This window comes from Eurosta solidaginis, chromosome 2 (genome assembly GCF_040869045.1).
Source record: "Eurosta solidaginis isolate ZX-2024a chromosome 2, ASM4086904v1, whole genome shotgun sequence".
Lineage (NCBI taxonomy): Eukaryota > Metazoa > Arthropoda > Insecta > Diptera > Tephritidae > Eurosta > Eurosta solidaginis.
In genome coordinates this window covers 68436051-68463637 of record NC_090320.1, presented here as the reverse complement: position 1 = coordinate 68463637, position 27587 = coordinate 68436051, and the positions used below count along the sequence as shown (strand labels likewise).

Genomic DNA, 27587 nt, shown 5'->3' with positions numbered 1-27587 from the left:
AAAGTAGAAGCGTAGAAGAAGACCGAAAGAGAGCGGATTAGAAAAGGGCGAAGGCCACGGAAAGAGAAAGGAAGGCGGATAAAGAGAGAATCAGTGAGAGTAAGTAAGAACAAAACTAAAGCTTCAAAGAAAGGAAAGACTTATTAATGTAGGATGCCGATCAAATTATACCACTTTATTGTAATTTAGTTCATGTTTTATTAAAGAATTCAATTGTTCAGTTACATGTATTTACATGTATGTTTGCTAAGCTTATGTTTTAATTGTAGTTTATTAATAAAATATGGTGATTCACACACAAAGTTTATGCACGAGTTAAGTTTAGTGCGCGTTCGGTATGGCCTTCGGTTTTTAACTAACTTTAAAATATCGTCCGTTGAGAAATGTATGTACATATGTACTTTACTTTGTTTCGTCTAGTTCTTTTAGGTCAAGCCTACAAGGTTGCATTTAGTTAGTACTGTCGTCCACTCCTGGTTGCCATTCCCACATTCGGCCCTCCTGACGACTCATTCGGCTCGAATGATGGCTCGGGTTGAGTCGAAGGTTCCCAACTTTTTATATACTCCGCCACCGAGACTGTGTGGCCGGGTCCTTCGTGGTCTCCTACCTTTACCAACTCATACCTGCCGTGAGGCAAAACCTTGCTGATTTTATATGGCCCTAAAAATTTCGGCTTCAATTTAAGACCCGCCCCAAATTGTGTTCGCTTGATGGCTACTAACTCGTTTGGTCGGTATTTCTTCTCCCTTTTCCGGTTCCTATTAAAGGATTTATGGTTTTCCTCCTGTATTTTCCTGATATTTTCTTGTGCATTCTTACGCATGTTTTCCCGCTCTTCATCCAACTCTCTTATGCCTTCTTCATCCAACAACTCAGCTAATCTAGTATCGCTAACTACATGCATCTCAACGCCGGTCAATAATTGAAACGGAGAGAACTTGGTGATTCTTGGTGGTGTACTATTTATTGCCAGCTGAACTTTTTGAATATGTTTATACCACTGACCAGGACTTTCAGCACACAGCTTTGACAACATTGGGATGATGATCTTGTGGATTCGTTCCACCTGCCCGTTCCCGCGCGGAACACCGGTGGCTATAGTAGGATGCTCTATTCTTTCCTTCTCGCAATATTCCCTAAAACTATTTGAAATAAACGCAGCACCTCTGCCTGAAATAATGCGTTTGGGATTTCCAAATACTGAAGCCTGCGATTTCAATTTGTCTATGACTGGATCTGCTGCAGTGGTTCTGGTGGGATACAGCCAGACAAATTTTGAAAACGCATCAACTACTACAAATAAATAACTGTACGACTTAGCGGTCTGGTCCATTGGGCCCACATGGTCAATATGATAGGTGCCCAGTGGCCTGTCTTCCTTGTCTATTGGTGCAAGAAAACCCTCCTTTTTCCCAGTTTTACTCTCACTAATTATACACTCTACGCAACCTCGAACTACCTTGGTCACTTTTGCAGTTAATTGCGGAATATAAAGTGTCTTTTCTACTGCATCCTTGGTTTTGGCAATCGAAAAATGAGCCTTTTTGTGAGCAATTTTTATTATCTCGTCCTCCATAGACGATGGAACGACTACGAGGTCCTTAATGGGATCTTTGTGTAGGACTCCATGTTTAAGATAAAAATCCTCATAACTACTATTTTATAATACTGCGAATACTGCCTTAACCCACTGATCACTTCGCTGCGCTTCCCTCATTCTGTGTATTAGAGAATCTTCTAGCATCATACAAGAGACTCTGCTCAGCGCGTCTACATGCCTCATCTTTGACCCACTTCTGTGCTCTATCTCATAATTATAATCCTGCAGAAAAATAGCCCAACGAGACACTCTTAGTGGAATATCTTGTTTCTTCATTGTCATGGTAAAGGCGTTACAATCCGTAATAATCTTAAATTTTATCCCCATGATATAAACCCGCCACTTCTTAAGTGCTTCTACAATAGCTAATACTTCGTGCTCGTAAGAATGGTACTTTTCTTCAGTCGGTTTGCACTTACGGCTCATATACTGTACCGGGTGGAATTGTTGATCATCTACGTCTTTCTGCATTAGCACAGCCCCATACCCTGACGTACAAGCGTCTGCATGAACCTCCGTTATTGCTTTTGGGTTGAACATTTTCAACACGGGTGCTTTTATCAAAGCCGACTTTAGTTGTAGGAAAGCGGTAACGTGCTCATCTCCTAACTGGAATTTTGCGTCCTTCCTGAGCAGGTTGGTAAGTGGTTTAGCTACCACGGCGTACCCTTCGATAAATCTGCGGAAGTAGGATGTTAAACCCAGAAATCTTTGCAATGCTTTTTTATCCCGAGGGAGCGGGAAATCCGCCACAGCCCTTGTTTTTGCCTCCGATGGTTTTATTGTACTATCTTTAATGATATAACCTAAAAAGTCCACTTGCCGCACAATTATTTTACACTTACTCCATTTGATTTTTAGGTTATAGTCTGACGCCCTATTAAGCACACGTTCAAGCTTCTGGATACCATCACTTATATCCTTGGAGGGAATAATAAGGTCATCCATGCAAGCTATCACGGTACCGTCTTGTATCATATCCCTCAATACAGCAAAAACAAATCGCGAAAAAACAGCTGGAGAGTTCGATAGTCCAAATGGAACATATCGGAACTCAAACTGATCGTCGTGCGTAACGAAAGCCGTGTACTTCCTCGAATCCTTGTCAACTGGTACGTGGAAAAAGCCATTAGCCAGGTCCAGCGTGGTATAAACTTGAGCTCCTTGTAATCTTTCTATTACATCGTCCAGCAACGGCATAGGAAAGTTGTCTCGAACTATTCTAGCATTGAGGCGCCTGTAGTCGCAACAGAGCCTCTTGCTACCATCCTTCTTAGCAAGGAGCACTATGGGAGATGCATATTCGGACGTACTACGCTGAATTACACCCTCGTCTAACCACTTGGCTACCTGCTCATCCACTACCTTTTTGTGCACGTGCGACATACGCCTCGGCCGTTCGTATACTGGAATATCATCCGTAAGTAGAATTTTCATGGTTATTGGGGACTCTTTTATCTTCATTGGTTTATAACCGGTAATCAAATATTCGACTGTATTTCTCTCAGGTGTCTGCAAATGCGACTTATCTTCCTCTGGAGCTATGATCACTTCTTCTTCTTGTGCCAAGCACAATCCCTCAAACTCTTTTAGAAGTTCTAACTCAACCCCTTTCTTTTTATACCCTACTGTCTCCTCCCGATTTAGTACTGTGATTTGTTCCTTTGATTCGTTTGCATTTTTACCCTTCTTATTTCCTTCAACTTTCTCCACTTTCAATTTAAATACTACTAAATCTTCAGAGAAATTTAAGTCAACATTCTTCAGGATACTATTGCCGATTATGGCAGAATAATGCATATCCTTTTCACGAACAGCATGGAAAGTAATATTGACCTTGAACCCGTCCACTTGAGCCTGAATATCGAAACTACCCAATGTGTTTAGGACACTATTACAAACACCAGTTAGCCGACGCTTGTCGTGACTTAGTTCTATTTCTTCGCCTAGCATCAGCAAAACATCGTATCGAATTAAACAAAGATCGCAACCAGTATCGATTAATGCCGAAAAGGTTACACCATTGCATGTCAAATCTTTAAATATACACCTTCCCATGCCACTTGTTTTCGAAAACAAGCCCTCTACCAACGTATTAACGTTATCTTTTTCATTTTTAATAGGGGTTGATGAACTCTTACACTCAGCTGCACGATGCTCTGATTGACCACACTTAAAACATTTAAATTGCACTTGCTTACATTCCTTTGCTATATGCGGAGAATCTCCACATTTAAAACATTTTTTATCTTTCTGGACTTGTTTCTGACCACCCTCAGATTTAGAAACAGTTCGACTAAAGCTTGAGTTAGCTGCTTGCTGGCGACCAATTCGCACTTTTTCATACACCTTTATCTGATCCTTGAGGGCAGAAAGTGTCTTAGCCTGATAGAGATTCGCTTTGTTTTGCCTTGAATACCCTCTATGAAATATTCAATCAAGCTCAAATCGTCAAGCTTAATTGGTTTACCCAGTTCCATAAGACTATAAAGATATTCTCTGTGATCTTCATTGTTACGTTTTTTCCGGTTGCGCAACAATCGATGCACCTCGATTGATGATACCACTGTACCAAATTCTAACTTTAAAGCCTGTGCTAGAGTATCCCAACTACTAATGCCTCGCTGACTGCGTGTAAATAACTTTGCTGCCCCTTTAAGCAGCTGCTTCGCATATATAAATTTTTGCAGGGCGTTCCAATTAACTGCCTCCGCATTTTTAACAAATTCTTCGATCCACTCTTCGACCGACGGAGAGCCCACTCCACTAAAAGAAGTTAATGAGTCTTGAATATCTCGCAATGTGAATGGCGTACGACTATGTGTCTGGTAATTTATTTCACTTCGTGGTGATGTACCAGCATCGCCATATTCTGAGCCCTCATCACCGTTGCCATCATCATCACCATCGACAGTAAGACCGAAATGTTCCAGGAGTCTGTCCTGTAACGTCGTCTTACTTCCAGTAGTGTCAAGCCCTAACTCAATTAGCTTCGTTTTCAAAGCGTTAACTGTCAATATCAAAATATCAGAACGTTCCTTTGTAATAGCTTTTAATAGAGAAAACAAGAATCACCGGCACTGCAAACTTTGTATGTGAATTAATCAAGAAATATTTTGTGAAACTTTCTTACAACGCACCGTACTCAATAAATTACGACAACCGAAAAGAACTTCAAAAACAAGTATGCGATTAGTTTCATTCACGGTTAGGAACACAAAATCTCAACATATTTCTTGAGCCTTCCCTGAAATATTTTTTCTTATCTACAGACAACTAGACTACTTAAAATGCGTGCTATAAAATTGATAATTATGAAAGTATTCTGCATATGTTTTATTCTTGCGTACTTCGACGACTTTTGATTTTAATTTTCCATGAAAACATTATTTTTGTACATTCGTTTTAGGTTTATTCAATACAAAACTATTTTGCTACCGATTTCCACCATTCGAAAATTCACCACTATTTCTATACGAATTTTACATTTACATTGAAACAGAACTATTCAATATTTATAACATTTTTTGCATGAATAAAATAAAGACTATTCTTTGTGTTTTCCTCAAAAGAATATATTAATCAAAGGAAGATAGGCATACTTATGACTTTAGTTGGAGTTTCTGATATTTGCAAAATGAATACTATTAAATCTCTTTCTTTCTGTTTTCTTACACATTGATTGAACTGAGATGGAAATGTTTGTACTATTAATTTCGGTTTTAATTTAAACACTAGTTTCTACTTCTTTTCTCTTGTTGGTTATGCTATTCTACATACATTACTACTCTACTCTACTCATCTGCGTTTGTTATCTGCTGCTGCTGCCCACAATAATTCTTTGAACAATTCTGCTGCTACTCGCTCCGTTTCGTTTCGGCCAACGCCACTCCAACTTGTTGCACAACAACTCCAACACAATTGTTTCGATACAATCACTTAGCAACTGATTCGTTTCGCTCGTGTTTATAGCCTTTGCCACACGATCACTTTCAAAATTTACGCTCTTCGGCCACCTCCACGTAATTACTTTACCAACAACAACTTTGCTTTGTGCTATTCGGCCAACGCCACACAAAGTTCGTTTACAACAACAAATTCAAATACTTTACGATATTCGGCTACCGCCACTTAAGTACACTGCCAACAACAACTTCAGCACATGAATATGCAAGCAATCATCCCTTTGACGAGTGGATGATGCAATTTTACAATATATTTTTGTTTCAAAATTTTTTCACTAGCGCATGTGAAAATTAAACGAATCTCGTTTTATTACGCACAATGCTCAAATTTTGCAACAACTGAATGTACAGGCGCTAGCGCTTCACACAATCACGAACTTTCGCGTCGATTCTATCTCACGTATGACACCATTTGTAGGATGCCGATCAAATTATACCACTTTATTGTAATTTAGTTCATGTTTTATTAAAGAATTAAATTGTTCAGTTACATGTATTTACATGTATGTTTGCTAAGCTTATGTTTTAATTGTAGTTTATTAATAAAATATGGTGATTCACACACAAAGTTTATGCACGAGTTAAGTTTAGTGCGCGTTCGGTATGACCTTCGGTTTTTAACTTACTTTAAAATATCGTCCGTTGAGAAATGTATGTATGTACTTTACTTTGTTTCGTCTAGTTCTTTTAGGTCAAACCTACAAGGTTGCATTTAGTTAGTACTGTCGTCCACTCCTGGTTGCCATTCCCACAATAGAAATCGGCAGAGGGATATGTTATAATATAGTTTAAATTCCTTTCTAATTACTTACGTATTAGACTTAGACGCAGCGAAGCGGTCTTAACAAAATTTCAAAATACCCACTGTCATCCTTCCAGGAATGATTGTTTAATTACGCAACTGGAGTGCTCAATCATACACTTTAAAAGGTACTTTGATTGTCGCAAAACTATATCAGAGCTGCTTTCTTGCTAACCAGTGTGGGGACACACATAGCACACAGCATCTGGCAATACCATTCTATGTGGCAGTTCTTCTTCGTTTCTGTTTCCTCTTGTCATTCGCTGGCGGTTGCAAGTTCGAATTGCAACCGGAGACAATTCATTGAATCGCTACCAACTGAACTAAGCTGACGCTTCTATACAAAATTAATAAGAATTCAATATTTAACAATTTCACATTTTTGTAACTTAATATAAATTATCTACATAATAAATATACGTTCATTTGATACAAAATTAAATTGGCTAAGTGGTTAACAACCACAATTGGTGACCCCGACGTGATTTGTACAAGCGGCACTACATCACAAAAAGACAAAGCCATGGCAGAAGCAGGAAATTCTGCAACTAACGTCGATGATAGCACTGACCCGTGAATGGAAACCAACAAGACGAATTCTTCGAAGCAACGGGTGCTCAAACTTTGCATAAACTGGGTGCACACATCGATAAATACGAACGACTGGAACTTCCACCTTTTTGGAACCAAAAAGTCGAACTATGGTTTATTACGGTGGAGGCTCACTTCCAGCTGAGGAGGATTACGTCTGACGCAACGAAGTGTTACGCTGTTATCGCCCGTCTCGATCAAGACGCACTTATTGTCATCGAGGGTATTATTACAGACCCTCCAACAACTGATAAGTATTTAACACTCAAAGAAATTCTGATAAGCCATTACGGTATTTCACAGGAACGACGGTTCAAAATGTTATTGTCTAGTTTGGCACTAGGTGATCGACGTCCTTCCGAACTCCTGGCCGAAATACATAGATTAGGCGGAAACAAACTCAACCCCATTTTTGTACGCACTATTTGGCTTGAACGAGTTCCCACACAAGTACAGCTTGCGCTTGCTGGAATACACGAGACAGACAACGCCAAATTAGCTCAAATAGCAAACCAAATGATGGAAGTACAACGCAACGCTGCTAGCCGATGCGTTATGCCTATTTCCAAAGCTGCTGCTTCAAACAATGGCAATTTAACGGAACAAATCGACAAGCTGACGAAGCAAGTTAAAGACCTGACAACAAAGGTTACACAATTAGTACCGGAGGATGGTTTTCGGCGTCGGCAAAACCTAAACAATACCACAAGTACACGGCTCGGCTCAGAACCAAGCAGGCAACCAACATTGTGCTTCTATCATCGTAGGTTTGGAGTGCGCGCAAACAGGTGCACGCAACCATGTACATATGAAAAGGAACAGGGAAACGCCAGCAGCCACCAGTAGATTCGGCGACGTCTGGTGGTAAAAATCTACCCCGCCGTTTATTTATATACGACCGCAACTCGGGAACGAAGTACCTCGTCGATACTGGCGCAGATATTTCTGTAACTCCACCCACTAACAAAGACAACCTTTCACCAAAAGCACTTCGACTTAATTCGCAGCTTTAAGGCACCCAAATCGAAACGTTTGGCGAAAAACCAATTTTGCTCGACTTTGGCTTTCAACATCCGATCCGGTGGGTATTTTGCATTGCCAATGTCCCATACCCAATCATCGGCGCAGATTTGATCCATGAACATGGGCTAATGGTGGATCTGAAGCGCGCGTGTATCATCGATCGAGGCTCCGGTTCACGTAGCACAGGGTCGTTCGCTACAGCACCTATCACAAACATTACGGCGCTCAGCGGTACGAGCAGGTTTACAAGCATCCTCAAAAGCTTTCCTGAACTGTTAGGTAACCCGTCCAACCTCACGGCAACCAAACGTTCAGTCAAACACTACATTACAACCACTGGCCCTCCATGCGTACAACGCGTACGGCAATTATGCCCTGAAAGACTTAAAGTTGCTAAGGACGAATTCCGGTTACTGGTCGAACTCGGTCATGCCAGACCGTCTAACAGCCCATGGGCCAGCCCTTTACACATGGCCAGGAAGAAATCAGGGGATTGGAGACCGTGCGGGGACTACCGCAGACTGAATGAGCAAACGGTTCCCGATCGGTATCCGATTTCATTACTTCATGACTACTCCACAATTTTAGCAAACAAAAATATTTTTTCCACAATCGACCTCAAGCGCGCATTCCACCATATTCCGGCAGCAGAGGAGGACATCCCAAAAACAGCCATAATCACCCCGTTTGGACTGTACGAGTTCGTAAGCATGCCGTTCGGACTCCGAAACGCAGCCCAAACGTTCCAACGCTTCATTAATGAGGCACTAGCAGGTCTCGACTTCGTATACGCATACATAGACGATCTGCTAGTGGCATCAACAGGAGAGCAGCAACACGAAAGACACCTTCGAGCAGTATTCCACCGGCTGAGCAAATACGGCCTATGTGTTAACGCCGACAAATGCGTATTGGGTGCAGCCACGGTGAATTTTTTGGGGTATCGTTTATCAGCGGCCGGGTCAACACCACTACCGGATAGAGTTAAAGACCTGCTTAATTTCCCGAAGCCAAATACCATTTTGGAGTTACGAAGGTTTATTGGAGCTGTGAATTTTTATAGACGCCACATGAAAAATGCCGCCACGGTTCAAGCTCCACTCAAAGAATTTCTAAAAGATTCAAAGAAAAACGATCGAAGGCCAGTGCCATGGACAGCAGAAGCAGAGTCTGCTTTCGTTTCCATAAAGGACCATCTCGCGAAGGCCACTTTACTTGCACACCCCTGTCCATCAGCCGAAATTCGGATCACATGTGACTCCTCCATCACAGCGCTCGGAGCAGTACTCGAGCAAAACAGCAACAGCACTTGGCAACCTTTAGGATTCTTTTCAAAGAAACTGTCACCGGCACAAAAGAATTATAGTACATACGACAGGGAATTGACTGCGGTATACGAAGCAATAAAGAATTTTCCCCATTGGGTAGAAGGTCGCGAATTTGTTGTCAGGACCGACCACAAGCCCCTTATTTACGCTTTTAAACAACAATCTGACAAATCATCGCCTCGACAAATTAGGCAGCTCAGTTTTATCAGCCAATTCACCACCAATTTTCAATATATTTCCGGTACTAACAATAATGTAGCAGATACGTTCTCACGGATTGACACTATGCACCTCCCATTGGCAATTGACCATGACGAACTATCTCGAGCCCAAACAACAGATGAGGAGCTACAAAGACTGTTGGTTCACAACGACACATCGCTCAAGTTTCACCCACTGACATTCAGCCATAGTCAACAAGTAGTACATTGCGATATTTCTACCAATAACGTAAGACCATTCGTGCCATCAGAACTTCGTCGTAAGGTTTTCGACGCACTGCATAATCTAGCACACCCCAGTGGGAGAGCCACAGTCAAAATAGTCGCGCAGCGATACGTATGGCCGTCCATGAACAAAGACATCACCCGATGGGCTCGCCTCTGCCTCCCTTGCCAACGTTCAAAAGACAATCGCCACGTACATGCTTCACCAACCTTTTTCGACAGTCCCGATGAAAGATTTGAACATGTACATTTGGATTTAGTCGGGCCTTTGCCAGAGTCACAAGGATATAGGTACTATCTCACGGTGATTGACCGATTTACTAAATGGCCGGAAGCCGTCCCCATAAAGGACATAACAGCAGATACAGTCGCAAGTGCTTTCTATTCTAATTGGATCGCACGCTTTGGATGCCCTAAGCTTATGACAACCGACCAGGGTACGCAGTTCGAAAGTGCATTATTCACGGCCCTGTCGAGATTAGTTGGAGGCAAACGAATTCGAACCACGGCGTATCATCCAGCCTCTAATGGATTGGTTGAAAGATGGCATCGTACCCTCAATGCGTCCATTATGTGCCACCAAATTCCCCAGTGGACCCGAGCGTTTCCAACAGTCTTGCTGGGATTGAGAACGTGCTACAAGAACGATTTAAAAGCATCACCAGCCGAATATTTATACGGAACGACACTCAAGGTTCCTGGTGAATTCTTCGCGAACGCAGAAGCCCCAGTAGACTCACAGAATTTCATCAACGATTTCCGCAAACATATGAGAACTATTCGGCCAGCTCCCACCACACACCATTGCCGACAGAAAACGTTCTGCTTTGAGGACTTATCTAAATGCACCCACGTTTTTATAAGAGTCGATGCAACCAAGCGTCCCCTGGATCAACCCTATACAGGCCCACATAAAATAATCAAAAGAGTAGACGAGCGAGTCTACACTGTCGACGAGAATCGCAAGCACTCCAACATTAGCATCGAACGTCTCAAGCCAGCTCATGTAGCAAGTGACGAATTTTTTGGAGAACTACCTCACCGACGTGTTCTCATCAATTCAAACATGCCTCAACAACCGTCGCTTTCAACAAGTTTACCACTACAACAAAATTCTACAGTAATACCATCACTTAGGGGGGAGTAATGTGGGGACACACATAGCACACAGCATCTGGCAATACCATTCTATGTGGCAGTTCTTCTTCGTTTCTGTTTCCTCTTGTCATTCGCTGGCGGTTGCAAGTTCAAATTGTAACCGGAGACAATTCATTGAATCGCTACCAACTGAACTAAGCTGACGCTTCTATACAAAATTAATAAGAATTCAATATTTAACAATTTCACATTTTTGTAACTTAATATAAATTATCTACATAATAAATATACGTCCATTTGATACAAAATTAAATTGGCTAAGTGGTTAACAACCACACCAGCTTATATTGCTTTTGTTTTTGTTTATGTGTATTGGTTTGATGCGATTGTCGGCACTTTCTAAAAGCAATTGCCATTTTATGAGTATGCACCTTAACTCCTTCTCAAAGCCTATAGGTCACCGCCGACGGCAATTATGCCCTGAAAGACTTAAAGTTGCTAAGGACGAATTCCGGTTACTGGTCGAACTCGGTCATGCCAGACCGTCTAACAGCCCATGGGCCAGCCCTTTACACATGGCCAGGAAGAAATCAGGGGATTGGAGACCGTGCGGGGACTACCGCAGACTGAATGAGCAAACGGTTCCCGATCGGTATCCGATTTCATTACTTCATGACTACTCCACAACTTTAGCAAACAAAAATATTTTTTCCACAATCGACCTCAAGCGCGCATTCCACCATATTCCGGTAGCAGAGGAGGACATCCCAAAAACAGCCATAATCACCCCGTTTGGACTGTACGAGTTCGTAAGCATGCCGTTCGGACTCCGAAACGCAGCCCAAACGTTCCAACGCTTCATTAATGAGGCACTAGCAGGTCTCGACTTCGTATACGCATACATAGACGATCTGCTAGTGGCATCAACAGGAGAGCAGCAACACGAAAGACACCTTCGAGCAGTATTCCACCGGCTGAGCAAATACGGCCTATGTGTTAACGCCGACAAATGCGTATTGGGTGCAGCCACGGTGAATTTTTTGGGGTATCGTTTATAACCGTCGCTTTCAACAAGTTTACCACTACAACAAAATTCTACAGTAATACCATCACTTAGGGGGGAGTAATGTGGGGACACACATAGCACACAGCATCTGGCAATACCATTCTATGTGGCAGTTCTTCTTCGTTTATGTTTCCTCTTGTCATTCGCTGGCGGTTGCAAGTTCAAATTGCAACCGGAGACAATTCATTGAATCGCTACCAACTGAACTAAGCTGACGCTTCTATACAAAATTAATAAGAATTCAATATTTAACAATTTCACATTTTTGTAACTTAATATAAATTATCTACATAATAAATATACGTCCATTTGATACAAAATTAAATTGGCTAAGTGGTTAACAACCACACCAGCTTATATTGCTTTTGTTTTTGTTTATGTGTATTGGTTTGATGCGATTGTCGGCACTTTCTAAAAGCAATTGCCATTTTATGAGTATGCACCTTAACTCCTTCTCAAAGCCTATCGGTCACCGCCGACCAACCACTTTTTCTAAGTCTTTTGCTCATTATCAATCTGCATATTTGCCGCCTAATCTGTGTCTGTTTACAAAATCGTCTACCTGCATTTGCTACGATATTCAATACTTTTTTTTTACCTCCGGCTACCGGTAGTTGCAAATTCATTCGATTGCTTTTCATCCTATGTTCAATCTTCTCCTCATAATAGCTCACATACACACACATATACATGCACACATTCTCTGTTTAGTAGACGCATTTTGACTTTGCTTTTCATGCATCGGGTAAACAAAAATCTATTCTGACAGTTGTGTTTGTTTCTCCTGCTATATTTGCCCACCAGCAAAAAGTTTCATTACTGAAAAATATCAGCGAGTCTGTAATATGTTGTGGGGCAGGGCACGAGGTAAATTCGAATTAAACGGCAAATATTTTTGTTCTTGTTCTTCTATAGAAATTTTAATGCTCGATTCAAAGGAAACAGCACAGTTCCCAACTGAATGACCCATATTCCATTTAAAATATTTCCAGAAATACGTTCGACTGAATTACCCATAACTCTCGGTAAGCGAGTTGTACATCTTCTTGGGGGATCGACTGATTGAATCATTTCCCCAGTTACGCGAGTTATTCAGTTTTTAGCTTTCTACGAACTTTCAGGCGGTAACACGTGTTTGTTTTTGTTTCTAGTGCCCGTTACTCGTGTAACTGCGGAGCCGAACGTTGGCGTGCTTAAATTTTTTGTTTTCTTCTTTAGTACGATTTCAGAGTGCATTAGAAGTGGAAGCAAATAAAAGTTGACATTTAACTGGAATATTATTAAAAGGTGAATTAAAAAAGTTACTTAATTTATTAATTGTGAAGTGTTGAGTGAATAAAAATCAGGTATGTATAGTAAACGTCATGAAAGGCGTTTTATAAACGCAGAAAAAAAAGAAAATTATTAGAAATGATAATTTAAATCAAAATAATGACGAACCAAATGAGTTGAATGTCGAGAACTGTAGTTCAGAAAATTCTAACGAACGTGAAGGCAGCTTGACAGTAGATTTACAACAATGGGCTGTAACAATATAACACGTGCAGCTTTTAATGGTTTATTGAGGGTTTTGAATAAGTGGCATTTGGATGTTCCAACTTGCTCCGGTCACTGATTACCAGGCAGGCCACCCTTATCGGAAATGTTTTACCCGGTACATATTTACACCTAGGGATAGAAAATAAATTGCGTAGAATCAGTGATGTTATTAAAAACAAAGAGACAGTAGTGTTGGACATTGGTATTGACGGCGTTCCCTTGTACAAAAGCTCAGGACAATCGCTGTGTCCCATTTTAGGAAAGATTTTCCCTGACTTAAATACTGAGGTTATGTTACTTGTATTTAGGCACCAAAAAACCATCCAGCGTAAATAATTATTTAAAAGATTTTGCGTCTGAATTATCAAATTTACTAAAAAACGGGTTGAATATAAATGGAAAAATCCTTGAAATAAAAATGAGAGCTTTTATTTGTGATTCTCCTGCAAAAGCAGTTTTGTGTCAAACCTTGGGGCACAATGCCTTGGAAGGATGCACCCGGTGTTGTCAAGTAGTGAAACGAAAAATAATAGAACAGTTTATAGCACATTAAAATCATCACCACGGACTGACGAAGGTTTTTTATTAAGAACGTACGATAACTATCAAAAACCTTTGACTGGTGAAAGCTCTGTACTAGAAGATTTAAGTATAAAAATGGTGACATCGTTTCCCCTAGACGTGATGCACATGGTTGACTTGGGTGTTGTCAAGAAAATAATTATTTGCATAAGGAATGGGAAAACAAACTTTCCGAAACTTAATAAAAGAGAAAAGGAGAATTTGTCAAGTAAAATGCTTTCTTTAAAGTATTTCGTTCCCAGTGAATTTGCTCGCAAACCAAGATGTTTTGAAGAAATAAAGCGATGGAAGGCTGTAGAGTTCCGACAATTTATACTCTATATGGGCATTTTTGTCCTAAAAGATTCTGTTGACGCAAATGTTTATAATCATTTTCTCCTGCTACACGCTGCATATATAGGCTCCTTTTAACAGAAACAAAATATCGGGCAAATATCGGTGTTGCTCAAGATATTCTGCAATACTTTGTTAATCTCTTTCCCGTTATTTATCTCGAAGAGCAGTTATCTTTTACACATTCTGTCCTTCATTTGACAGAATGTGTACAAGAAATAGGATTTGTAAACTCTCACGGAATATAGTTTTGAAAACTATTTACAAAAATTGAAAAAATGTATAAGAAAACCTACTCAAATTCTCGAGCAAATAAATAACAAAGACCAACACTGTGAAACTATTAGAAAAGAAAAATTTATTGGTCGCAAAATTTATAAATTTGGGTACCTTAAAACGTACATTTCGACCTATTACACTTTAAAAACAAAACAGGCTGACAATATTTATTTTGCTGGTGGTAGTCCACTTAAAATTATTCGCTTTTCAAGGGAAGAAACGAAGTTTTAGTTATAGGTAAAAGATTTACTAACTGCAAAGCATTTTACACCTATTGAAAATCAAGAAATGATCAACGTAAAAGAGGTCGATTATAATTTTTTTTTACTTTCCAATTAATGATAAGGAATATTTATTTATTCCCATTTTGCATACAGTTTAAGAATCAGAAGCACAAATCTCAAAGATGTCGGACGGCATATTTACACCAGTTTTTAGATGCAATGCCAGACTAAATGGCGAAAACATTTCTCCAGGCCCGGACAATATACAAATGGAGTTGAACAATATAAAAAAGCAAATAAGTGCAGCAACGGAAAAGTTAAATGGTTATTATAAAAATAAATCATATTTTTAATTTGTATAATTTTAAACCATTTTTGTGAATTGCAGCCTTAATTAACATCCAGACAAAAAATAATTTGCTTATGCAAAGGGTTCTGGAGAAAGTGGAGAAGAAAGTAAAATTTCCAGTTCTTGATGTGAGGAGTCTCGATGAAATTGAAAACTATGTTGCGAAAAACAAAGATGTATATGTGAGTATGAAATTGCGCTAATATGGTTTTTAATTTTTTTTTATTAATTTATTGTGCATAATTTTAACCAGGTTTCCAATATTAGGAACATTATTGGGCAAGTTGGCATTATAAACGGCTTCAAAAAATTCTCAGCGACAAAACCATGGCCCAGATTAATTATGATGAATTGCAAAAAAAAAACCCCGTTTAAAAAATATGAGAACCTCCATGATGCCCTATACGGTAAAATTTACCCATTCGAAATTTTTGATACATATGTTTTATTATTTATTTTGTTTTCTTTTTCAAAAGCAATATAAACTGAAGGGTACACCAGACGGGATTATGAACGGGACATTAGAAGATCATTCAAAATGGCGAAAAATCGATACCATAAGGCAAACTGCAAAAGCAACAAAATAATTTTGATAAACTTTATTTAATACGCAAATATGTTATTATATTTTATTATATTACTTTATTTAACGATTTAAAATGAATTGAAGTTAGTTTCTTCTTTTTTGACTGTAATTTTATTAATGTTTAAGTATATTAAAATTAAATATATTTTACTTAAATTAAAAGAAATAGATAAGCATGCATTTACTATCCTTTATAACTGGGTGTACAGACGAATAATACATATAACTGACCGCTTCATATCTTCTGGTACATGAGCTCGCAACGCGCACAACTGATCACATCAAATAGTGGATATAATAGCCATTCTTAAGGATAATTGATTCTTCATATTTCTTGGTATATGCGATGGTATTTCGTAAAATTGATCAACCCATAGTCATGAGTATATGAGCACGTAATACGTGCAAATGATCACTACTAGGAAAGGGTATGCGAGCAAGTATAAAGGTCAGACAATAAGTTCATATTCTTGGGTATATGTTAAGGTAAGGCGCGAGCCTGACCCGCCATCACCTTTGAATATCCGAATCGATTATGTACACCATTGAAAAACTCATATTTTTAGGTATGCGATTTGGTAAGATATGAATTTCGTAGGACATCGCTGTGTTAAATTTCAGCATAGAATTCAGCGATATTGCCCTCACTTTTGCTATTACCAACTCCTTTCCTAGTGATTACCTTTTGCTGCTGGGTGGTTTCCTATATGCATACATACATACATACGTAAATATGTTGTTTTTTCTTAACACAAATTACTTCTCACCTCACATAAACGAAGAGTGCTTTGAGCCGAATTTTGGACGTTAAAGCTGTATGGGAGTATACTGATGTATGTAGATGAGTTTTTATGTTTGAGGTTTATTTAAACTTTGTTGTTGTTGTTGTAGCGATAAGGACACTCCCCGAAGGCCTTGGGGTGTGTTATCGATGTTGATGGTCCTTTGACGGATGCAGATCCAGTACGTTCCGGTAACAAGCACCATTAAGGTAATGGCCCCACAATCTCTGGAACGATTTATTATGGCCACATGAAGCCTTCTAGGCCATATCGCCCTCCCACCCCCTGGCCAGAGCCTCGGCAGTTAAAGAAACAGGACTCGCTACGGACAATTGGGATGGAGAAGCTATAAATTGCGCTGGCAACCCCTTGATAGGGTTGCGCTACACAACCTCCTCAATCAATTTGGTATTTTAGTCACCTCCTACGACATGCATACCTGGCCCGGGTGTATTTTAAGCTCCCTAATCCGCTGGGACCGCCATGGTAGCGCCTACCACACCGAAGATCCTGGATTCACTCCCAGGGCAAAGGATAATCAAAATTTTAGAAACAAGTTTTTTCAATTAGAATAAAAGTTTTCTAACCGGGATCGCCCCTCGGCAGTGTTTGGCAAGCACTCCGAGTGTATTTCTGCCATGAAAAGCTTTATAGTGAAACTCATCTGCCTTGCAGATGCCGTTCGGAGTCGGCATTAAACAAGTAGGTCCCGTCCCGGCAATTTGTAAGAAAAACAAAAAGGAACACGACCTAAATTGGAATTGATGTGATGGCAGCGCCTACTACACCGAAGATCCTGGGTTCACGCCCCGGGCAAAGGATAATCAAAATTTTAGAAACAAGTTTTTTCAATTAGAATAAAAGTTTTCTAACCGGGATCGCCCCTCGGCAGTGTTTGGCAAGCACTCCGAGTGTATTTCTGCCATCAAAAGCTTTATAGTGAAACTCATCTGCCTTGCAGATGCCATTCGGAGTCGGCATTAAACAAGTAGGTCCCGTCCCGGCAATTTGTAAGAAAAACAAAAAGGAACACGATCCAAATTGGAATTGATGTGATGGTAGCGCCTACTACACCGAAGATCCTGAGTTCACGCCCCGGGCAAAGGATAATCAAAATTTTAGAAACAAGTTTTTTCAATTAGAATAAAAGTTTTCTAACCGGGATCGCCCCTCGGCAGTGTTTGGCAAACACTCCGAGTGTATTTCTGCCATCAAAAGCTTTATAGTGAAACTCATCTGCCTTGCAGATGCCATTCGGAGTCGGCATTAAACAAGTAGGTCCCGTCCCGGCAATTTGTAGGAAAAACAAAAAGGAGCACGACCCAAATTGGAAGAGCAGCTCTGCCTAAAATCTCTTCGGAGGTTACATTTATTTATTTAATCCGCTAGGGGGTTTCTTTAAACCTAATATACTCCAATGTCAATTTGCCTAAAAGAGTTGCATGTAAAAAGAAGGAAAAAATGCAATAATCTGCACATCTTAAAAAATAAAAATATTTATTTCCAATATAATTTAGAGGAATCTATGAAAGGAGAGTTTGCCATAATGTGGCTAAATGTGAATCAAAAACGAATCAATCGATAGAAATATTATTTTTTGCAATTAAACTTTAAAATATTTAATTTTGTTCTGTATCAAAAAATAGTTGATTCCTTTCTAATATAACCAAAATTGCTTAATCAGAAAATGCGGTTTGTTTGTTTGCTCGCTGTGAACCAAACGCGTCAAACACACGTTCAGCCAGACTTTCTCACCACATCATATTCATTTTGTTTGATTTAGATCAGATTTTGTCCTTTCATAGCACAATTGGTCCGATAGGATTCACATGGATTGCTTCGCTATTTCATTTATTGAATGTGTTAGTCGTTGCTGTACAAGCGGAGTGGCAACATCGGAGGGGACTATCTTTTATTTACGCATTTTAGTATAATACTTATTGCAAATAATATCTAAAACGTTTTAAAATTTTTACATAATTGATTCTATGGTACTTTCGTGCAGTGAAGTAGTATTTTCATAGCATGCTTTTTGAATATTAGCAAACAATGTGTGCGTTCGACTTGTGTCATTGTTCGTTAATTAACGACTTAACCACCACCACTACAATCATATTACTCGTACTAGAACAGTCACAGTTTCAATTTTTAAGAGCTTTGTTCCAGATCAAATAGTGTAACGCACCATCATTCTCTATAGCATCCTACCTGCATATATGTATGCACTTTCACTTCATTTCACTTGATTTCTGCATGAAATACATATTTACGCGTCACATACATACGGCGGCCGCCGTGGTGTGATGGTAGCGTGCTCCGCCTGCCACACCATATGCCCTGGATTCGCACCTCGGGCAAAGCAACATCAAAATTTTAGAAATAAGGTTTTTCAATTAGAAGAACATTTTTCTAAGCGGGGTCGCCCCTCGGCAGTGTTTGGCAAGCGCTCCGAGTGTATTTCTGCCATGAAAATCTCTCATTGAAAACTCATCTGCCACGGTGTGCCTGAAGCAAGTTTAATTGAAGGGTCAAATAACAACCGATTTTCTCGTGGATTCTTATTTTATGGAGCAAACTAAGTCAGAATCCAAAATTTAAGCTTTTTCTACCGAGCCGTTTTTGAGAAAATTCGATTTAAATTTTGAAAATAGCAAAAAATCAGTACTAACTTTTTTGATCTTTTTTGGTTTGTGGTCCGATTTGGCTCATATTTGGAACACGTAATACATACAAGAATAGAAATCGACCTATGCAAAAAATTGCCGCTAGGTGGCGCATGGATCGAGATGTTCACAAAAATCGTATTTGTTGTCCGATTTGGCTCATATTTGGAACACATAATACATACAAGAATAGAAATCGACCTGTGCAAAAAAATTTCCGCTAGGTGGCGCAAGGATCGATATATTAACAAAAATCTCCACCTAGCGGCAATTTTTTTCGCAGGCCGTTTTCTATTCATGTATGTATAATGTGTTCCAAATAGGAGCCAAATCGGACCACAAATACGATTTTTGTGAATATCTCGATCAATGCGCCACCTAGCGGAATTTTTTTTTGCATAGGTCGATTTTTATTCTTGTATTGTTCCAAATGTTAGCCAAATCGGACCACAAATCAAAAAAGATCAAAAAAGTTAGTACTGAAAAAGCTTACATTTTGGATTCTGACTTAATTTGGTCCATAAAATAAGAATCCACGAGAAAATCGGTTGTGCTTTGACCCTTCAATTAAACTTGCTTCAGGCTCACCGTGCTGCCTTTCAGATGCCGTTCGGAGTCGGCATAAAACATGTAGACCCCGTCCGGCCATTTTGTAGGGAAAATCAAGAGGAGCACGACGCAAATTGGAAGAGAAGCTCGGCCTTAGATCTATTCGGAATTTACCGCGCCTTACATTTATTTTATTTATTTTATAAATACAATTTTTTTGTTATTATTCAAACCCGCGATCTTATTTTATACCTATTTATGCCACAAAACCTATATTATTAGGAGCTCTGTAAAATAATCTAATTTATGGTACGAATTTTTGAATACAGGAAGCGAGAGAAATGGAGAACAATGGAAAAATAGAGAAGAAGTTAGAGATTGAGAAGAAGTGAGAGAAAATAAAGAGAGAGAGATACAGGATGATAGGAAGAGAAAAATACGGTGGCCGAGAAAGAAACGCAAAGAGAGACGAATGCTAGAGGGATAGGAAGACATGCAGGAAAAAGGGGGAGTGCGAGAGTGGAAAAACGAGGGAGGAGGAGTTAAGCGATAAAACCTCTTGAAAGCCACGCAGGTAAACGAAATATATGATAGGACAACGTCTGCCTAGTCAACTTGTACATATACTTATGTTTATCTATCCCGTCCATGAACTTCATGAAAACCCGGATAAGTTTTTTCAGAAAATTGGCAAGGAATTTGATTGTTTGAAATTTTGTACCTAGCCTAGATTATCGTATCCACATCTGATTGGGATATCACCCCATCTCGGCTGCCGTTTAAACCCCTTATTTCCGCTAAACTATTAAAACCGCCCTATACTAAAATTTAGAAAGAACGCCTTGTCTCAGTATTTATTGAATAATGTTCTATTTAAACTTCGGCTCAAAAAACTTTATGTCGGGAATTTATTTCAAAATACCCTATCTTAGCATAAATTCAATACAGTTTCAGCTGAAATAAAAAAGAGCGCTCTTCAATTTAAATTTGAGACAGATAGTTGTTGACAAAAATTTTGAGATGCGGTGTTATTTAATAAACTGAGGCAGAAAGAGAGGGAGAAAAAGTTGCGTGAAGAAAAGGAGAAAAGATAGAGATGCAGGGAGGGACGGAAGACGAACACGAAGGGGAGTGAACATAGTGAAGAAAAAGGAAGGGGGAGATAGTTGCGGAGAAGGGAACAGTACAGGATAAAGAAAGAGAGCTTTAGAAAGAAAGAGAAGAAGGAGGAATATAGAGTCGGAGAAGGAAAGGGTGAGGATGAGAGAGAGACGAAGACAGATAGAGAAAGGAAGGATGGAATGGGCATGAGGGGGGGCAGGGGTCCGGAGGTGGAGAGAATAAGTAAAATCTTATTGAAACTTATTTAACACTATATCGTTATATCCGTTAAATCCGTTAAATCCGTGACATCAAAATATTCGTGCTACGTGCCAATTACTGATGATGCCGTAATATATTATTATAATATGGAACATTCAGTTGTTAATCCAGTGAGCTGATTAACTGAAAAGTTGATAAGAATAAAAAACGACGACGATACGTTAATCTGACTCAGTGGGTGCGGATGGGGGTTCCCCCTATAAATTCAGGAAAAAAATCAGAAATACATTCCTTCAGAAAGCAATAGTCAGAACTCTTTATTCAGAAAGCCAAAATTCAGAAGTCACAACTCAGAAATCAAAATTCAGAAGTCACAGCTCAAAAACAAAAATTCAGAAATCAAAATTCAGAAGTCAAATATCAGAAGCCAAAATTCAGAAGGCAAATTTCACAAGTCAAAATTCAGAAGTGAAAATTAAAAATAAAAAAAATTTTGCGCAAAATTTAATTTTGTTTTGCTCTCTGATTACTCTCTGAATTTTGACTTAAGAAATTTGCCTTCTGAATTTTGACTTCTGATTTTTTTTTCAGCCGTCTGGTAACTTCCTGGAACACAGCAACGTCGAAAGAAGGCGTTGTATCCAATCGAATTATGGATGTATTATGTATAATTACACCAAATTGAGTGAAGCCCGAAGAAATAATTCTATCGAAGGGTGGCACAACGTCATTCGAATTGCGTTTGGGACACACCCTAACATATTTAATTTCATAAATAAAATAAAAAACGAACAGGCAATAACAGAAACAAAATTGTAGCATTTTTTAGCTGGAGGCGAGCCGTATCGAAAGCGCAAGAAAAAATATAAAGACCTCAACCGGCATTTATTTAACTATGTAACCTCATTTGTTGTTGTTGTATTAACGATAAAGACACTCCCCGAAGGTTTTGGAGAATATTATCGATATTGATGGTCCTTTGTCGGATATAGATTTGGACGTTCCGGTAACAAATCACCATTAAGGTACTAGCCTAACCATCTCGGAACGATTAATATGACCTCATTAAACCTTCTAGGCCATACCGCCCTCCCACCCTCTGGATCCATACGTAACATGGGGTCGCCTGAGCCTCGCCTGCTAAATATGTGTATGATACATGTATATTTGTAACAGGATTCCCCTCGCGTAGGTAAAGTTCACAATTGGGTTGCGGAAGCTTTGGAGCTATTGGAGCTATACAGCTTTGTATTGCTCTTATCAACCGCTTGAATCCTTGTAAATTCATTTGAAAAAGATAAACGCGAAAACGGTTTAATTGATTACATGATTGCCATTGCACACAATTTAACATTTTAGATTGTGCTACTTTTTCTGTATATGTATACACAAAATACCTTCCAAATAAGTAAACGAGAGAAATTTAATGTTTTTTCTGCTGTCTGAATACTTTCTGAATTTTGACTTCTGAATTCTGCCTTCTGAAATTTGACTACTGAAATTTGACTTCTGAAATTTTACTTCTAAAATTTGACTTCTGAGGCTTCACTTCTGAATTTTGGCCACTGAATTTTGTCTTTCTGAAAAAAGGGCGCTTACTAATGTTTTCTGAAAAAATGTGTTTCTGAATTTTTGTTTTTTGAATTTATTGGGGGCACCGCAGATGGGACAACCATGTACTACCAGCAGCGGGTGTCAGTGTGAGCGGGCGGCACACCATCTTCAACGAATTGGACTTTTATTCGCCTAATTGTGATCTCATCTGTTTTATGCTCACACAACTTATATTTTCTCCTCTGTCAAGTACTACATAACTGCACCTTCTTTTTAATCTCCTATTTCAATTGGACTTTTAATCTTGCAGCGCAGTGGACTGTATAATATGCTCCAGTTTCTCTCACTTAGTAAAAATGAGTATTTTTTATAGATTCACTGAAACGTGCATTGCATGTAAAAGCTAGTTTTCTTTGATTCCGTCGTTTAAGTCGGATTTTCTTGAGAAAAAATAAATAAATAAAGAAAAAACAAGTAAGGACGGGACTGTCTTCGGCTGTGCCGAAGACTTCATACCTTTCATGAATGGGGCTGAACAATAATCTTATCCCGTTCGTAATCTCCAAATAAACGGATGTATAAGATAAGAAATATATAGTGAACAGATGTACATACCTAAACGATTTTTAAGATAAATATAAAATAAAAAATGGCGAAAAACCCCTTTATCTGAACGATCGGTTGTATGGGATATATATTATATATAGCTCCGATCGAAATGATTTTTAAAGGAAATCTTCTATGATATATTAGAAGAAATATCACAAACTTCAACGTTTTTATATTGGAAATTAAGGGAGAAATTGCCAAAAATCTTTCTATCTGAACGATCGGTTGTATGGGATATATACTCTATATAGCTCCGATCAAAGTGATTTTTTCAGAAAACCTTCTATGATACTTTAAAATATATACCACCGAGTTTCATGATTATACTTTCTAAATTGCGGAAGGAATGACCAAAATCGTCTTATCTGAACGATCGATTGTATGGGAGATTATGTTATAGTGGTAATGTGTAATATAATACAAAAATACATCCTTGTGCCAAATTTCATTGAGATATCTCAAAATTTGAGGGACTTGTTTGCGTTCAAACAGACAGACGGACGGATAGACGGTTATGGCTATATGAACTCAGTTCGTCGCCCTGATCAATTCGGTATACTTAATGGTGAGTCTATCTTCTATATTTCTCAACGTTGCAAACATCGGACCAAAGTTAATATACCATTTCATGTTCATGAAAGGTATAATGAGTGTACAAATTATTGCAAATTGTTCTGCTTCTGACTGTTAAAAGCTGAAAATGTCATCCACCCGCATACAAAATATGTATCGGGTGGTGAATTGCCAACGTCCAAAAGGAACATGACGGTTTAAAAATATTTGCATTGTGGATAGGAGGTATAACGATTAAGCTGCCTTAAAAAGACCACGCAAAAAGCACGCTTTTGGAATGCCTAATTAGTGATAAAAGCATTGAATAAGTACTTACTAGAGTTCGAACGAAAATTTGATTGGGGTTCGGATACCGAACAGTGCGGCATAAAAGTTGGGTCCCGCTTCGGTTCAAAAATTGATCAAAAATACGATTTTTTTTAAATACTAAAGAAAATGTTGTCATGTGACTGCATTTGGCGAAAGATGGCGCAGTTCAATATTCAATAGGGATGACGATTTTCTAGGCTTGATGTTTTTTGCACATTTAGGTTCCAATATCTTAAAAGCTTGCAGACTCGGGTCCATCGCGTCGAAACCTCCAAGAAAGTATAATCCTGTTTCTGGTTACAAAATTTATTTGGATTTTTGTCGGCCCGTGATACAGCAGAAAATATCTCGAAAACCTGAACCACTTTGAAAATTTGTCTTCAGATTAAGTTTCTGGGCAATAGAACCCCCTAGAAACCAACAACAAAAATCTGGTCGCTCATTTTCTATATATTTTTGTCCTCTAGTATATTGCTTGTTTTGCTATTAAAAGGGGGATATTTGAAAGGCCGTCGATGTAAAGTGTATGTGAGGAATATTCTGAAATTCAAGTGCTCTCTTTTCATTAAATATTTATCAAAGTGTATGTGCCAGATCGTTATGGGTAAAAAGGGAAGAGTGTGGTATATTCTGGTTTTTTGTGGGCTTCTTCACCAATAAAGCTTTCATAGTTTTACCTGTATAGCTATTTGAAGAAAAGTACGTGAAGGAAGATAGAGACCTAAAATCATAGCGAAAAGGTCTAGAACCACTGACACCATAATAAAATTAGCTTATCAATCGTTTGAAATCTCAAAAAAGCAGAAAGAGAACGTTTGATAATAAAAAATGTTTAGTGAATTAGATGAAGAAATGTTATATTGTTCCAGTTTTGCATTACCATAATCACCAGTTTGAATAACAAAGTTTGGCAAAAAGCTAAACCTATGGTAAACTATGTGTACTAGAGGCTTAATGACAATCTATTATCGCGTATAAGGGCACTATATCCAAGAAATAAAAGACGAGGAGGATTCCAAGTAATGTCTGATAACTTTCTATTGCAGCACATTATGTGAGCGTCATTTTGACTAAATTTTAGTTTACATTTCATCAAATCTACAGCAGGGCTCTATAGCAAAGCGCCTTGAGCTGTAAAGCGAATTTACCAAACTCTCAGAATTGCGCCCAGTTGGATTGTCCTCTTTTAATGACATGCACAACATGGGCGCGTAAGCTTGAGTTTTCCATACCGATAAAAACCTTGAAAAAAAAGTACGAAAAGCAAATGTTACTTTTCTCGAAAAAGGTGTACAAAAACTCATCAAAGGTGGCAAAAATTAAGCTATGTGAAAGCCAAGAGATTCATGTTTTTCACTCCCTCCTTAAATCATTAGCTAGGTACTTTAAATATGCGTGTTTCCGTAAGAAGAAAGTTGAAGGAAAAAAGTGCAAGCTGAAAAATATATGAGTTTAACCCCTCTGAATCAAAAACTTAATTTGCTGTTCTGCAAGTGCGGTGGAAAAAAAAATAAATAAAACGGCAGTAAAAGCAGGACATATAATTTTTTCTCATAATACATGGACTTATTGTTTTTTTCGTAAGAAGCAAACATATTTGGTCATAGAATTCGATCTAGGATCACTACTTTTTATCGCCGGCCTTTCATTTATGGAACAAGCTTTAAATTATTTAAGTGATATTTTCAACAATACTGAGATTCAAATCCAATAATTCCGGGACTCTTATGACACGTCATCCCTCATATACAGAGATCGAACGTCTAGAAAAAACGCTGCATTATTTGCACGGCGCCATGTAGTGTTACCAACTTTATTTTGTAACGTGTTTCTGATATCGCTTAAAGGCTGAACAACTGTGCCCCAACTTTTTATTTAGATGCGTTTAAAGCAATCTTATACATGCCAAGATGTTGCATTTGTAAATATAAAGGGACTACAGACTTAGCAATTAAAGTTTATTTCGCCTTGCCATTCACATACAAAATTTGGCGAAGCACTGTTATAAACATTCTCAAAAAATACTTGCTAACATGTTCTATTCATTTATTAAATTGCAGTTTTTAGAAAAGTTACCAGCGAGTGGAAAAAATAATTTCACTTGCAAGTGTGGCAGCACCCTTAGCAAAAGCAAATGTCGAATTCTTTTTCTTATGGTTTGCTTGAATCAAAAGCGTGAAGTTGTCTACTTTTTCATGACAGATGGCGCGAGTATCGGTCGATCTGCCGTTCTTCATAAAAATATGGGCAATCTACTCATCATGTAGAAGATTGCGCTAAACGCATCTATGTATATGAAAAGCTGCTTATGTGACGGTGCTTTAAATGTAGATAATTTTTCTAATTTTTATACTCAGTTGAGCAGAGCTCACAGAGTATATTAAGTTTGATTGGATAACGGTTGGTTGTACAGGTATAAAGGGTGAAGTTGTCTACTTATATACCATATATCAAAATCATCAGGATCGAAAAAAAATTCGATTGAGCCATGTCCGTCCGTCCGTCCGTCCGTCTGTCCGTTAACACGATAACTTGAGTAAATTTTGAGGTATCTTGATGAAATTTGGTATGTAGGTTCCCGGGCACTCATCTCAGATCGGTATTTAAAATGAACGATATCGGACAATAACCACGCCCACTTTTTCGATATCGAAAATTTCGAAAAATCGAAAAAGTGCGATAATTCATTACCAAATATGCATTAAGCGATGAAACTTGGTAGGTGAGTTGAGATTATGACGCAGAATAGAGAACTAGTAAAATGTTTGACAATGGGCGTGGCACCGCCCACTTTTAAATGAAGGTAATTTAGAAGTTTTGCAAGCTGTAATTTGGCAGTCGTTGAAGATATCATGATGAAATTTGGCATGAACGTTACTCTTATTACTTTATGTCTGCTTAATAAAAATTAGCAAAATCGGAGAACAACACGCCCACTTTTTAAAAAAAAAAATTTTTTTAATTCAAATTTTAAAAGAAAAGTTAATATCTTTACAGCATATAAGTAAATTATGCCAACATTCAACTCCAGTAATGATATGGTGCAACAAAATACAAAAATAAAAGAAAATTTCAAAATGGGCGTGGCTCCGCCCTTTTTCATTTAATTTGTCTAGGATGCTTTTAATGCCATAAGTCGAACAAAAATTAACCAATCCTTGTGAAATTTGGTAGAGGCTTAGCTCCTAGGGCGATAACTGTTTTCTGTGAAAAAGGGCGAAATCGGTTGAAGCACCGCCCAGTTTTTATACACAGTCGACCATCTGTCCTTCCGCTCGGCCGTTAACACGATAACTTGAGAAAAAATCGATATATCTTTACTAAACTCAGTTCACGTACTTATCTGAACTCGCTTTGTATTGGTGTAAAAAATGGCCGAAATCCGACTATGACCACGCCCACTTTTTCGAT

General features: G+C 38.6%; 2 protein-coding genes and 1 long non-coding RNA gene across 9 annotated transcripts in view; all 3 read left to right on the top strand.

Moving 5' to 3' along the window:
- Positions 1-27587, top strand: part of kuz (zinc-dependent metalloprotease kuz) — a 678429-nt gene that overhangs the window by 580457 nt on the left and 70385 nt on the right. The window lies entirely within an intron of this gene.
- On the top strand, positions 13183-15371 carry LOC137239870 (uncharacterized). Its single transcript, XR_010949518.1, has 3 exons — positions 13183-13268; positions 15033-15203; positions 15268-15371. It is a non-coding gene; the product is annotated as an uncharacterized lncRNA (long non-coding RNA).
- Positions 13442-14454, top strand: LOC137239064 (uncharacterized). Its single transcript, XM_067763983.1, has 4 exons — positions 13442-13478; positions 13595-13682; positions 13750-13935; positions 14286-14454. The coding sequence occupies exons 1-4, from the start codon at positions 13442-13444 to the stop codon at positions 14452-14454; spliced, it is 480 nt and encodes a 159-aa protein (XP_067620084.1).

What these genes read in the sequence shown, in the direction of transcription:
- LOC137239064 (XM_067763983.1), top strand. Translation starts at nt 13,442, where the DNA reads ATGGGCTGTAACAATATAACACGTGCAGCTTTTAATG. An exon ending in GGTATTGACGGCGTTCCCTT is followed by an intron (nt 13,683 to 13,749) that starts GTACAAAAGCTC and finishes TTAAATACTGAG; the next exon opens with GTTATGTTACTTGTATTTAG. An exon ending in GTTTTGTGTCAAACCTTGGG is followed by an intron (nt 13,936 to 14,285) that starts GCACAATGCCTT and finishes TTTCGTTCCCAG; the next exon opens with TGAATTTGCTCGCAAACCAA.